General features: G+C 35.9%; 1 protein-coding gene across 3 annotated transcripts; it reads left to right on the top strand.

Moving 5' to 3' along the window:
* Positions 1–8,884: 8,884 nt before the first annotated feature.
* On the top strand, positions 8,885–13,149 carry LOC142615363 (uncharacterized). 3 transcript variants are annotated; one of them, XM_075788116.1, is made up of 4 exons: positions 8,885–9,051; positions 9,791–10,023; positions 11,015–11,305; positions 12,357–13,149. In XM_075788116.1, exons 2-4 carry the CDS (start codon positions 9,916–9,918, stop codon positions 12,945–12,947), a joined length of 990 nt encoding a protein of 329 aa, XP_075644231.1. In that variant the 5' UTR covers positions 8,885–9,051; positions 9,791–9,915; the 3' UTR covers positions 12,948–13,149. The 3 variants fall into 3 exon arrangements, with proteins under 3 accessions (XP_075644231.1, XP_075644230.1, XP_075644232.1); XM_075788115.1 differs by having other exon boundaries at positions 8,885–9,056; XM_075788117.1 differs by lacking the exon at positions 8,885–9,051 and adding an exon at positions 9,079–9,103.
* The last annotated feature ends 1,007 nt before the right edge of the window (positions 13,150–14,156 follow it).

Genomic DNA, 14,156 nt, shown 5'->3' with positions numbered 1-14,156 from the left:
TTTATATAATTGGTTTGTAATTTCGTAAATTTAAAATGGGTGAATTGGGAAATTCAGTTGATAAATAATTTATCTCCTCTGCTCTCCCTCCAAATCTCTCCAATTTGGAGGAATTAAAAATGAGGGATTAGAGGTAATTGAAACCCCTCTAAACCCCTCCAAATCCCTCCCCCTCTCTCTTTAAAAAACTTCCAAACAAGAGAATTAAATTACTCTCCTTCCCTCTACTCTACTCCCCCTCCATTTTTAAACATCCAAACAGGCCATTAAGCTTTTAAGATTTTTTTCCTCTTTTGCTCTTTGTCCCTTCCATTTCCTCACCCTCCAGAACATTCCACACGCAACTCCCTTTCTTCCTCTTTCTTTTTTTTTTATTTTTTTATCTTCTTTTCTCCCCTTTCTCTTGCCACTTCACCTGCAAGTTTTCTCCCCTTTTTTTCTTCCTTTCTGTCGAAGCTTGCATGGTTAAATCTCTCTCATCTGATTTCAAGTGTTCTGCTACCATTAAGTATGTATTTTGATTTTGATTTTGATTTTGGGTTTGGGTTATGGGTTTTCAGTTGATGGTTTAATTTTAAGTTGATTTTTTGTGGATTTTGGGTAGATCATGTTTGATTTTCGTTGTATTTTGGGTTTCTGTTGTTTTAACGGGTTTTGGTGGAGGTGGTTTTAACTAGTGATGGTGGTGGTGGTGGTGGTGGTTGGGTGGTGATGGTTGGACGGTGTTAGGTGGATGGTGGGATCTGCGTTTTGGTGGCGGTGTTCTTGCAGGTTCTGTGTGTCTGTGTGGGTGTGTTTGTGTTTGTGTATATCAAAGGAAGAAGAAGATGATAAGCTTTAAGTTACACGGACGGAGAGCGCGGAGCAGAGAGATGAGAGATGAGAGGCTCTGTGACTGTGAGGAATGCTTGAGAAAAAGAGAAAGAAGGGTAAAGCAAGGGCAATTTCGTAAAATTACCTGTGGTACAACGGATACCTTCAAAATGCGCAGTCCACTTTTCCAAAATGCTCTAAAGATGCCCATAATATAAATGCGCATTATGTGAAGAGTTTAGAATTGCGCATAAATATTAAACGCACATAAATGCTCTCACCAAATGCATAAACAGTGATTACTTTTGTAAAAAGCGCGTATCCGGTCTTAAAAAGCGGAAACAAACACACACTAAAGCTAACCCAAACATAACATTAGATGAGTCATATGATTAAAATTATATATAGATAGCTATTTCAATTGCCACAAAAGTGGTTGAAGGAATTTTACTCCAAACCAATTTAGAGGGGAAAAAAAGTAAACTTTTTGGACAAATACATTAAAAATAAAATAAAAAGGAGAGTATAATTATTTAACCAATCTATATCTATGTAAAATTTTCGGAGAAAACTAGTTAAAAATTTTCTAGAGATTGATAAGATCATGAAACATGTGTAAAATCAAAAGATCCCTCAGAATGCTTAGTATCCACCTGGCAAGGCATGGAATCATGGTTTCTCAACCTCTGCAATAAGCTTGCAATAGGGATTGATAAGATCATGAAACCTATATCCATGTAAAATTTTCAGAGAAAACTAGTTTAAAATTGTCTAGAGATTGATAAGATCATGAAACATGAGTAAAATCAAAAGATCCCTCAGAATGCCTAGTATCCACTTGGCAGGGCATGGAATCATGGTTCCTCAACCTCTGCAATAAGCTTGCAATAGGGAGCCCCATCTTTTTTTCTTTTTTGTGGAATGAATTCCATGCACCATTTTTAGATTACTAAACTTTTCATCATTGGGATACAGAAATTGTAAAAAATCAAACTGTAGCATAGAATATGCATCAAGGCACACACAAAAAAAAAAAAAAAAACATTTCATACATACATGTATGAAGAGAGAGAGAGAGAGAGAGAGCAAGAGAGAGAGTACCGTTGGAGCAACGTCTGGTGAGTGTTATGGAAGCTATTTTGGTGTTGTGGTCTGTTTTGCTGTGGCTATGACAATGTGCTTAGGCTTAAATATACATACACTCTTGCAAGGTTGTGCGGTTTTTTTAGGGCAGGGGTGTTTGAGTTTGAGTTCGAGTTTGAGAGCAATGTCTGTAACACAATGTTGTGTTGTACTTTTTTTTTTTTATAGGAAACCAGTGAATTTATTTCATTTCATGATTGAAAATGCTGGTTTACATCAGAAGATACTTCAGAATCTATAACGGTTAGAGTTTCCTCCATCCATGTTACAAAGTCATCTATAAATTGGGTATACTTAGCGAGTCCATATGCTTCCTTATTCCTTCTCTTCGCGTGTGACAAACTTCAACTTGAAGTTGCATGTGTTGCAGCGTACCTAAAATGACATAGGCAATAGCAGGGGAAGCTCTGTACCTGAAATGACATTGTCACTTTCAAAAATTACTTCCTGGATGCCGATATCCCTAGCAAAAATAGCAGCAGCCTCGACAGATTTCACTTTAATATCCAGTGCTCCCAGTGGGACCTGCAATTTTTTGCTCATTGGAGCCACCACTTGCCCTTGATCATCCTTGCTATCACAACAATACCAGCCCACCTTTGCTTCAAAAATAAGCCCCATCAGTGTTCACTATATATTATCCATTTGGAGGAGGAACACACCTACCCTGAGCTGACTGATCTTCCCTGTGTTGGACTGGAACCTCCTGTGCTGCATTATATTCATCCAATAGTCTTATGGCTGTCTCAAACATTTCTGCAGCAATGTGTTTTCTTCCCCCATGCCTTTCTTCATTTCTATTCTTCCATATACACCATGCAATCGTCAGTATAATATCCAACAAGTTTGAGTCATTATTGGGATTCATCCCACTTTGCCACCTTCACCCCTCTATCATATGATTCAGATTACAATGGGTCCATACTTCCATTGCCTTTGTGCATTGACACCATACATGCAAGACAATTTTTGGGCCTAAACCACACCCTACACAGGTCGGGTCTTCAATGACTTTCCTACGAAATAAATTCATATTGGTTGAAATGATATTTTGACAAACTCTCCAGCTGAAGATTCTAACCTTATTTGGGATTTTTGCCTTCCACAGCTTCTGCCAAAATCTTTTCATACCCGAGTACGCTGACCGTCGCATCCAGAGGTAGGAACCTCAGTGGTGAGACTATACGGAATGTGGTTGGGCTGGTAGTCCATTTATCCAACCACTAATCAATAGCAAACCAGTAATTGAATTTCAGAGCTTGAAGGGATACTAAACTTAAGGCTCTTGCTTGGCAATTGAGTAAATGGAGGAAAAGATTTAAACTTTTCAAAATTCAAGACCCTACTGCAGTCAACTGAGCCTAAAACAACTAATTAGTTTTAATTAAGCTGAAATTTTCATCTGGGCATCTCTATTTTTCTTTTTCCCACTCCAAATTCAGCTACATCCACACCATCCTAACTCCCACACAAAAATAAAACAAAGATATATCTTTTTACCAAAAACAAAATGTTGGAATTTGGACCACCCTTTTCAGTTCCAATAACAAAAAAAAAATCAAAACTTTTCTTTCTCTTTTCCTCACCCACCAAACATAGCTTAACAACTTGAGGACCCAAATTCACATCCTATCTATAATCTACAAATAGTAAAATGATTAAACTAGTCATTAAAATTCACAGTTTAAGCACTTGTGAACACTAATTCAGATTCAAATTCTGTCTCTAATCTACAAATAATTGAATGATTAAATAAAAAAAATATAATACAAAAAATTCAAACCCTGTCTCAAATATACTAATGGGTAAGTTAAAATGATTTAATTTACAGTAAAAACATTTTAGGAAAAGTGATAAATTTATAAACCTGCTTAGCCCTCTTCATCCACCTCAGACATCTTCCTCTTCCCAGTGAAACATTTTTCACCAGAAAATAAAATTATTCTCAGGATTCACCGCAGCTCAGCTGCTTGTCTCTTAGCCATTTTCTTATCACCATTCACCACACCACAGATGGCGTCGTTCTCTGCTCTTCAGCATTAATCACAATCTTTGCATTGCTGCCACAGCACCATTACTATTACTATTCCATTTGGTTTTGGAGCTGGTTATGGTACACAACAAGTGTTTTTGTTTGGTTTGAGGAAACATGAAGAATAGAAGTGGATATGGGTTGGTGCCACGGTTGCCTTTTTCTGCTGCTGAGAGAGAGAGAGAGAGAGAGAGAGGCGTCAGAGGCTGAGTGAGAAAATAGGTTTACCATGGATTGAGATCCCGTGCAATACCTAGGGTATTGCACAGGGTGCAATAACTTTAATATCAGCCATGGATTAAATCTAATGCTCAGAAAATTGACACGTCATATCTCCACGCTGGCAATCCACGTGCTTCAATTTCTCTTCTATCTCTTCTATCTCTTCCTTTCTCACTTCAACAGTTCAGCTTTCCCAAATTTGAATTTCAAAAAAAAAAAAAAACTCTCTCTTGGAGATTGAAAATCCATGGCCCTATCTTCGTGGGCTTCAGCTCGTCCCACACCACCACCACCACCACCACCGGTGATGCTTCCCAGTCTAGTCTTCTCCTCTTTCAAGGTTTTCTCGTAGCTCTCTCTCTTCTCGTTGCACCCACACCACTGTCGTTGTTGGTGCTTATTGCCGGCGTCACCACCACTGGTGGCTATCGGGTCTCCCCTCTCTCCTTCTCAAATTTATTTTCTCTTTTATTTTTCTTTTTGTTTCAATTTTAATTATTTTGATGACTAGAGCTGTATGATTTTGTTTGGGTTTGAAAAATGGGTGTTTTGGGTATGGCTGATTGTGCTGTGATTGAATATCTGTTTAATGGTGAGCTTGTGTGTGTGTTGTGGTTATAGCTTTGGTTTGGATTTTTGGGTTTCAAATGAATGGTGAATTTTGGGTTTCAAACGAATGGTGGTTGGATGGGTGTTTGCACTTTACAGACTTGTACTTAGATCAAAACAGCTATTCTATTTGTCCTAGTTAGTCTTTTCTTCCCTAGGAATTTGCATTCATATTGACACACATTTCTCTTTTTTTTTAAGCCTTGTAAATATTGATAAGTTGATCAATTCGAATCATATTTACCTTTAAAGTACTAGCTAAATATCTCCCCCTTTATGCTTTTTAGAATAAGCACTTTAGAATATGATTCCATCTTTTTCTCTTATCTTGAAAAATTAGGGCCAAAATGGGAAATTAGCAATAATTTCCAAACAATATAATTAGTATTTACTGTTTACAAACTATATTTTTTACTAGCATCTCGAGTCTAAAAGACTCGATTTTGGGCCTATAAATCGAGTCTTTGAGGGTCGATTTTTATGAGCTGATTCCGTCTGATGTGGCATATTTTTCACGTGGCGTCTAGTTGGAAATCGAGTCTCTAAGACTCGATTTATATCTTATATCTATCTCTCCTTATTTTTTCTGCATTTTAGATCTCTCCATCTGCTTCTTTCTTATTTTCTCATTATTTTTTCTGGGTTTCACATCTCTCCATCTGCTTCTTTCTTATTTTCTCCTTATTTTTTCTGCGTTTCACATCTCTCCATTTGCATCTTTCATCCTCACTACCTCTCCATCTGCTTGTTTCTTCCTCCTCCACGCTAATCTGTAGAAGCCCAGCTGCCACAAACCCATCGCCGCCAACCCACGCTGACCCAAGCCGCCGTGCCCAGGTCGCGCGACCCAAGTCCGTGCGACCCAGGCCGCGTGCCCAGGTCACGAGACCCAAGCCGCGTGCCCAAGTCGCGAGACCCAGGCCGCCATGCACCCAAGACGCGCGACCCAGGCAGCCGTGGATCTAGGCTTGCTCGCGTTGGGTTTTTGTGTGTGTGTGTGTGTGTGTGTGTGTGTGTGTGTGTGGTGGGTTTTGCTCTGTCATGATCTTCCCTGGTGGTGGATAGGTTTTGATGTGGAATAGGCAAAAGGTGGGTTTTGGTGGTTCTAGTGTATTTCTGGGAATGGATGGTAAAAGGCTTAGACTTAATTTTTTTTTTTTTTTTGCTTGTAAATCGAGTCTCTAAGACTCGATTTTCAGGTATACTTCACGTGGAAAAAATGCCACATCCGACGTGAAAATCGACTGTCAAATACTCGATTTTTAGGCCCAAAATCGAGTCTATTAGACTCGAGATGCTAGTAAAAAATATAGTTTGTAAACAGTAACTACTAATTATATTGTTTGGAAATTATTGCTAACTTCCCATTTTGGCCAAAAATTAGTCTTGTATAAAATTGATGAACAAGAAATCTCATTTCAAACTTGACAAGTTGATCTATTACTTTTAGCATATAAGGGTACGGGTTCAACTTGACCATGAAGAAAAGGCACAAAACATTTTCCCATGTTCTTTTGATCTGTGATATCGTCTTTTAATTTACAATTAGATTATTTTTCCTCTAAAATCCATTAGTCATTTTCCCAATGTTTTTTATTAATTTTTAAATTTTAAATTTATTTATAATTTCCATCTCTTTCCTCCCTTAACAATTTGTCATCTTCTAGCTACTTTTCTCAAATTTTAGTGTCAAATTGCTAAATTCTATCTTAATCTTAGAATTAGTGTTTTTGTTTATTGTTTGTTTTACTTGTTAGAAGCATACAATTAATGAGTTTGATGTAACTAGTATAAAAATGCATAAAATAAAACTTATTCATTATACTTTTATTTACTCTAGAAGAAGCTCATTATATAATTATATACTATTATGTAACACTAAGGGGTTGGCTTAGTCGTTCCTAAGGCTTCATGATATTCATGAGATTCTGGGTTCGAAACCTCTTGTTAGCATCTTGCAGCCATCCCCATGAGATTCCTCTCTGTAATAACTTGGTGCGTGTAGGATGGGGAGATTGCACATGAACAACCACCGTTTGTTTGAAACCCAAAATTCACCATTCATTTGAAACCCAAAAATCCAAACCAAAGCTATAACCACAACACACACACACAAGCTCACTATCAAACAGATATTCAATCACAGCACAATCAGCCATACCCAAAACACCCATTTTTCTAACCCAAACAAAATCATACAGCTTTAGTCATCAAAATAATTAAAACTGAAACAAAAAGAAAAATAAAAGAGAAAATATATTTGAGAGGGGATACCCAGTAGCCACCAGTGGCGGTGACATTGGCAATAAGCACCAACAATGGTAGTGGTGTGGGTGCAACGAAAAGAGAGAGAGCTACAAGAAAACCTTGAAAGAGGAGAAGACTAGACCGGAAAGCATCACCGATGGTGGTGGTGGTGGTGTGGGACGAGTTGAAGCCTACGGAGATTCAGCCATGGATTTTCAATCTCCAAGAGATAGTTTTTTTCTGAAATTCAAAATTGGGAAAGCTGAACTACTGAAGTGAGAAAGGAAGAGATAGGAGAGAAATTGAAGCACGCGGATTGCCAGCGTGGAGATATGACGTGTCAATTTTTTGTGCATTAGATTTAATCCATGGCTGATATTAAAACTATTGCACCCCGTGCAATACCCTAGGTATTGCACGAGATCTCAATCCGTTTACCATGTGTGAGAAAATAGGCGTCTATTGGTACATGTGTCTACATGTATTCAATTTTTTAACAACATTAATACTTGTTTTAAACACTTTTTCATCCATACACTTTTTCATTTGAAAATACAAATAACGGTACTAGAACAACGTTACTAAACGGACTCTAAATATATATTTTTTTAACAATCCATCTTTAAAAATAATAAATAATAAAAAAATTAGCCTTTTTACTTGTATAATTCTAGCCATTAAAAAATATGAATGAAGAAGATTTAAACTCATGGCTAATACATATAATTTGTAAAAGGTTCATAACTGACCTTAACAAATTTGGGGATGTAGATGTATATCATACTTGAAATTAAATTAATATGAATTAATGAGATATTTAAAATCTAATTTTTAATTGATAATATGCTAATAAGTATAAATTGATTTTGTCATGATTTATAGCACAATCACATATATTTGGATGAATTGTGTGATGTATGACATGAAATTGCCATAAATTTTTAACTATTTTTTTTAATATAATTATGATATACTGTTAACTTTGTAATTTGAACATTTTCTTCCTTATACCCCGAGTACTTTGTGTATGGAGATGTATAAATTAAGTTATAAAACTCCTAGTTATAAAACCAACTTAAGTTGGGCAAGATAGATGCCTAAGCCTAAGTTTTAATAGCTATTTATCTTGTAACCTAACATCCAATCTTAAATAAAATGTTCAACACTATATTTTATTGACCAGTATTATTATTGTAGATAATAAAAAGCTTTTAAATTTTTTTCCCCATTTGGATATGCATTTGTTAGAATTATATAGTTAAATGATTAGAGAAAAATAGCATTTTCTCCCTTAAATGTTTGGGGTAGTTCACAATTTCTTCTTTATTTTTGAAACTAACCAATGTTCCTCTCTATATAAGGGAAATGAGCAAATACCTCAAATCCGTTACTTTTTCAGTTGAATCCAATGAAATTACAATTGTTACAAATGCAATCTAAGAAAACAACAGTGCAATCCTCAACTTTTTCTCTTCCTTGTGGTGTACAACTAACGAATTCTTTTAAAATTTTTGTTAAATTTAACTAAGAAAGTAATAAATTGAGGATAATTGCTCATTTTTCAAATATAGAGGGAAAAATTGGTTGATTTCAAAGATATAGGAGAAAATTGTAAACTAACCCAAACATAAAAGGGGAAAATGTTTTTTTTTTCCCAATGATTAATTTACTGTATCCTAACAACTTAAGTTTTTGGAAGTTGTAACCATCTGTAATTTAATTCAAAGTTCAAAGTTTAAACAAAGAGAATGGGCTGGGCTGAGTAGTTGGGTCAGTCAGACTCGACAATTGGACTGTGTATGGAAATATTGCTCCAAAGTCCAAAGGCCCAATATTTTTCATTTTCGAAATCCAACCCAAATTCACGAAGCGATCAGAGTCTTCCGCGCTGCGTGTTTCTGGCGCGCGTACCGATTCCTCCGATTCGCTTCTCTCTCTCTCTCTCTCTGACAGACACACACATCGGCGTTGTTCATATGTACTATGTAAGGTTGTTCATTCACTTATTATACATTTGAATCCTATAGCTTAAAAGATGTAAGGTTATTCATTGGCTTATTATCATTGAAACCATTTTTAATGCACATGAGTTGCTTGTCAAAATGCCCCACCAAATGATTATGTTTCTTTTGGTTATTTTGTACCTTTTTGATAGGTTTCCATGATTCTTTGAATGTATTTCAATGCACTTTGCTCATTGTTTATTTGTTGAAAGTATAATAGAAAATAAGCATATAAAAAAAAAAACCCCAAAAAGATTTTTTTTTTTTTTCAATATAAATACCACAGGATTTATATTTAGTTTCTCTTCACCATCATGTCAAGACTGGTATAGATTCATTTTCTATGTGGGTGGGATTCGATTTGTGCTCTTTTTTCGACAAAAGAGTTGAGCTAACTGGAATTCACGATAAACTAGTTGGCATGGATAAGTAGTAGCATAGGGCCATTTTGCTTTGTTTTTGTTGTTTTTTAGTAAGTTACACGCGTGCATATGGGTATTGAGGTCATGACCTTACCCCTCGCCTTGCTCTTACAAGGGGAGGATGCGCAATTTGACCTAGAGCTTATTGAATGATATGGGAATTTGATATCCTTTTGTGTTTAGTTGAGCTGCTTTCCATTGTGCATACTGATATCTAATTAGACCGCCTTGAATAAGTTGTCTGTTTGTTATATGCATAAACAATTGTGGTTTTTAATTTCTCATTCCTTAATGCTTAGGTGATTCCTGCACGTGGACCTGGAATTTTCTGAAGTTAATTTAGTATGTCTTGGAGGAGAATCTTTTATAAGTCTCATTACTAGAGCTTGGTCTTTCTCACTATTCCCATACAGTTCATATATTCATGGATCGTTGGATTGGAGTTCTGAAGGTCCCATTGGGCCTTAACAGCGGGATTTACTATAGAGTTGCAGCATCTTTGTGCCTTTCACCTACTACCAAAAACTTGGCTGTAAGTTCTGCTCACTTGAGTACTGTTAAGCACTAGTGCAAATTCTTTGCTGTTCATTACTCTTAAGATGGTGGTGGTGATGGTGATGGGTTGTGGGTTTGATGGTTGTGGTGGTGGTGGTGATGGGTTTTGGATTTGATGGTGATGGTGGTGGTGTTGATGGTTTTTGGGGTTGGTGGTGGTGGTGATGATTGGTTTTGATAGTGGTGGTGTTGATGGGTTTGATGGTGGTGATGGGTTTTGACGGTGGTGGTAGTGATTTTTTTTGAAGATGGTGGTTGTATGGTTTATGTGAGAGATGAGTCAGATGAAAGGAAGAAAGAGAAGAAAAAGCTGGAGAGGAAGAGAAGTAGTGAGAAAAAAATAATAAAAAATAGGATAAAACATGAAAATAGAACAATTGATGTGGAGTGATTGTCAAATGCTATATTAAAGTAGAAAAAGTAAATTTTTGTGTGTTAAAATAGCATTGGGATACAATCCCTGATGCTTGTGCTCTTACACTTTCTCATGCCATAATTAGTTTTGTATTCAGGTTTTTCCTTTCTTCCAGAAAATGGGAAGTATGTGACTATTAAATTGCTATGGAGTCCTCTCTTTTGAATTTATGGACAAGTTCATCTTTTATTTTATTTTATAGATTAGATGAACACATCCCTAGTGGATTTTGAACTTATAATCTAATTCTCTACCCACACTTGTGAGATGAGGAAGTGTCATTTGTTCTGAAGGACTATATTACTGTTGTGCCAATGAGCTTTAGCTCAAAAAGCAACTCCTCCCCTTGTAAGAGCAAGGTGAAGGGTGAGATCATAGTTTCAAGACTCACCAAATGCATGTGTAATTACCAATAAGAAAACAATGTTATTACGTTTTTTTTAAAAGACTATTTTATCTTGTGCTGAAACCCTATGTTTTTGAATCACTCTTTTTCACTTTTCTTTTCATTGAAGCATACCACTATTCTGATTACACTTTGCATTGGAGACAGGTGCCTTCTGCAAACGCCATCTTTTTCAATGGAGATCGTATTGAAGGGACTGGGAACCCAGTGATTGAGAGGCTGTCTGATTTACAGAATATAGCCGAAATTCTGGTTTCAAAGTTCGGAGGTTCTATCAATGCTTGGGTCGTTGTGGCTTCTGTTTTTAATGGGCCTTTTGCTGTCTATAAGGATTTTATTCCATCTGTAAATCAATGGGGAGAACCAAAATCATATAGCCCAATTGGATTCCCAGCTTCTAGGATGACTGTCTCACTCTTGTCAAACTGCCTTGAAGAGGTATGTTAGGTAATTGATTTGTATTTGATAATTTTTGTCAATTTTATTTTGAAAGATCATATTGTTTGATATCATTTATGGAAAATTTCTGCACTCTGCACAGCATACTTGTGTTTTACTTACAAAAAAATAATTGTCTTTGAGAACCACATCACCTCTTTATGCATTAACTCACTCTTGAAATAAGAAAGGAAATGCGTTCATGCCGATGAAATAGGCCCTGCATGATATTATTCTGTTTGCTAGATTGTGGCTTGCTGATATTAAACAAGGGTTTAACTTACTGCTTGGAAAGATCATGGAGTTTTTATTAGAAAAGTACATATGCACTAGGTTGGCATGAAAGTAATCATTGAGGCCTTCCAAATTTCTTTCCTTGTTTGTCTCCTCCTAAGCACCAATAGCAGCTATGCATGATAGATGTTGCATTGGAGTTGAGGAAATTAGAGTAACTTGCCCTTTCCTACCCTACATTATAGGGCCATTTTCAATAATCCCTGAACTTTAAATTTAAGCTATCAATATCCTAAACTATGTGATAAGTTGCAAGATCCCCCACTATAAAAAATTTCTCAATTTCTGTCATATATAACCTTAATTTCCACATTCTTATAACAGAAATTGGAGAAACTCTAATTATAGGAGGACATTGCAGCAAACCCAATTCTTTAAGGGGTTGATTGTTAAATTTAGAATTTAAGGGATATAGAAACTGACCTAATAGTTTAATGAGGAAAAATGCAATTTACCCAAGAAGTTAAATAGTATTTATTTTAAACTGTTGAATTATGTTATATCTTTATCCTAGATATTTAGAATATGGCATAATAATGTAAGATGTTTTTGCTGTAATAATCAAATTTACGAATAAACTTTTCGCTAGTTGTTCTTTTTCTTTCATGAATAAAATATTAGTCTAGGGACTCTTCTCAAGTCTGTTTACCATAAAAAAATCTCTTACTTTTTTTCAATATTCTCCTATACATCTTTAAAACTCCTAATCATTCCTAACATCTATTGATTTCTGTGACCTACCTTTTTTCTGCGGCAGGTAAAGAAAATAATTCCAGGAAGACAGAAGGAACAAAGCCCAGCCAGTATATCCGCATCACATCTGCCACAACCTAAAACGTTCATCCTTGGATTTAGCAAGGGTGGTACTGTGCTTAACCAACTAGTTACTGAACTTAGCTTCTCAGATGTGAGATTTACTGGAAATTCACCCCACACTGAAGAGCAGTCAACAAGCAACAAGTATTCCAATTTCACAGAAGAGATTAAAATAATACCTAATACAGAAGAAGGCCTTTTAAACAGCATCACTGAGATCCATTATGTGGATGTTGGTTTAAATTCCTCTGGTGCATATCTAACTGACCATGATGCTATTGAGAGAATCTCCAAACGCCTTACACAAGGAGGTAAAGGAATTCGTTTTGTTCTTCATGGTACTCCTAGGCAATGGTATGACTCTAGGCGAGTTTGGATATGCAATGAAAAAGACAAATTGGTCCGTATGCTCGAATCTGAAGCTGATAGGAGTGGAGGGAAATTACAGGTCTGTGAGAGATTATATTTTGCTCAAAGGCCTCCTGATCTACAGATGCATTTTGAAATAATTGAAAATTTGGATGTCAGTTAAGTGCTGTGAATTTGGTATCAAAAATAGAAAAACACTGTATTAGGTATGTGAGCACCATGATGGTTCTAACTATGCAGCATTCTAGTGGATGTAAATTTTTTTTTTTAAATGTACAATTTGTATATAGTGGCTTCATTTCCCTCCATTGTTTGGATGACATTAGTTAATACTGTAAATATTGATGAGATCCCTTGCTTCAAAACCCCCAATGTTACAATTAACAATGTGGCTATGTTGTGCATAATCCATGAAAAGCCTAGTGTTAAATATGTTGTGAAAAATATATAATTTTGTTCCAAGCAAGAATCACTACAGAAGCTGCTGCTGCTGCTGCTGCTTCAAAAAATACATATACTAAAAGAAAAGTAGTAGGCATTTCCAGAAAAAGGAGGGGGTGTTATGCTTTTCTACATGAATACATGTCTGTTCTTGGTCACTCCACTTGGAAATTTGTCATTACCAATGTGTTAGTTAATAACAAAGCTTTTTCAATGAGCTCATTGTTCATTAAAAAGAAGAAGAAGAAAGTGCATTTTGTATGATGGTATATATTACCCATAGACACCCAACTGCATGATGATTTTGAGTTTTTGACCCTTCTCTTTTGTTGCATATGCAGACAGTGATGAGGTTCCTGTTAACACGTTTGAACCTTTCATAATTACTAAAATTCCTTTTTAAGTAAAACTTTTGATTAGGAATTAATTCAAAAGGAAAAATAGCTTATTAGGGCGGCAATGGTTAACACTTAACACTACCCCTCTTTTTAACTGAAAACGATAGGTTAACACTGCCTTGAACACAACATGGATTTTTGTGAGTTAGTGTTTAGCATAAATAGCTTTGTGGCTGAGCTGCTTAAAAACATGTTGGGCATAGCTTGGGAATAAGTTTATTTATGTTCATTTATTTAGAAAACAAGTCACACCCAAATTTAGGCTTGACTATTAAAAAAGAACCTCAAACATAATATTGTGGCTATTAACAAACTCACGAGTATGAGACTTGAGACACACACACACACACACACACACACACATATATATATATATAGTGTAAGTGCACAATTTGTACTCGGATTTAAAAACAAGTGATGAGCTCAGGCCCAAAGAGCCTTATACAATGAAATTGTAGAGTATGAGTTTGAAACTTAGGTTTGGAATGTTGGAAGTTAATCAACAGACTAGAATGCCGCAATCTATGCAAGTG

Source organism: Castanea sativa, chromosome 11, assembly GCF_040712315.1.
Source record: "Castanea sativa cultivar Marrone di Chiusa Pesio chromosome 11, ASM4071231v1".
NCBI classification, from domain to species: Eukaryota; Viridiplantae; Streptophyta; class Magnoliopsida; order Fagales; family Fagaceae; genus Castanea; species Castanea sativa.
Note: the sequence above shows the minus strand (reverse complement) of the source record. Positions and strands in the feature narration are given on the sequence as shown.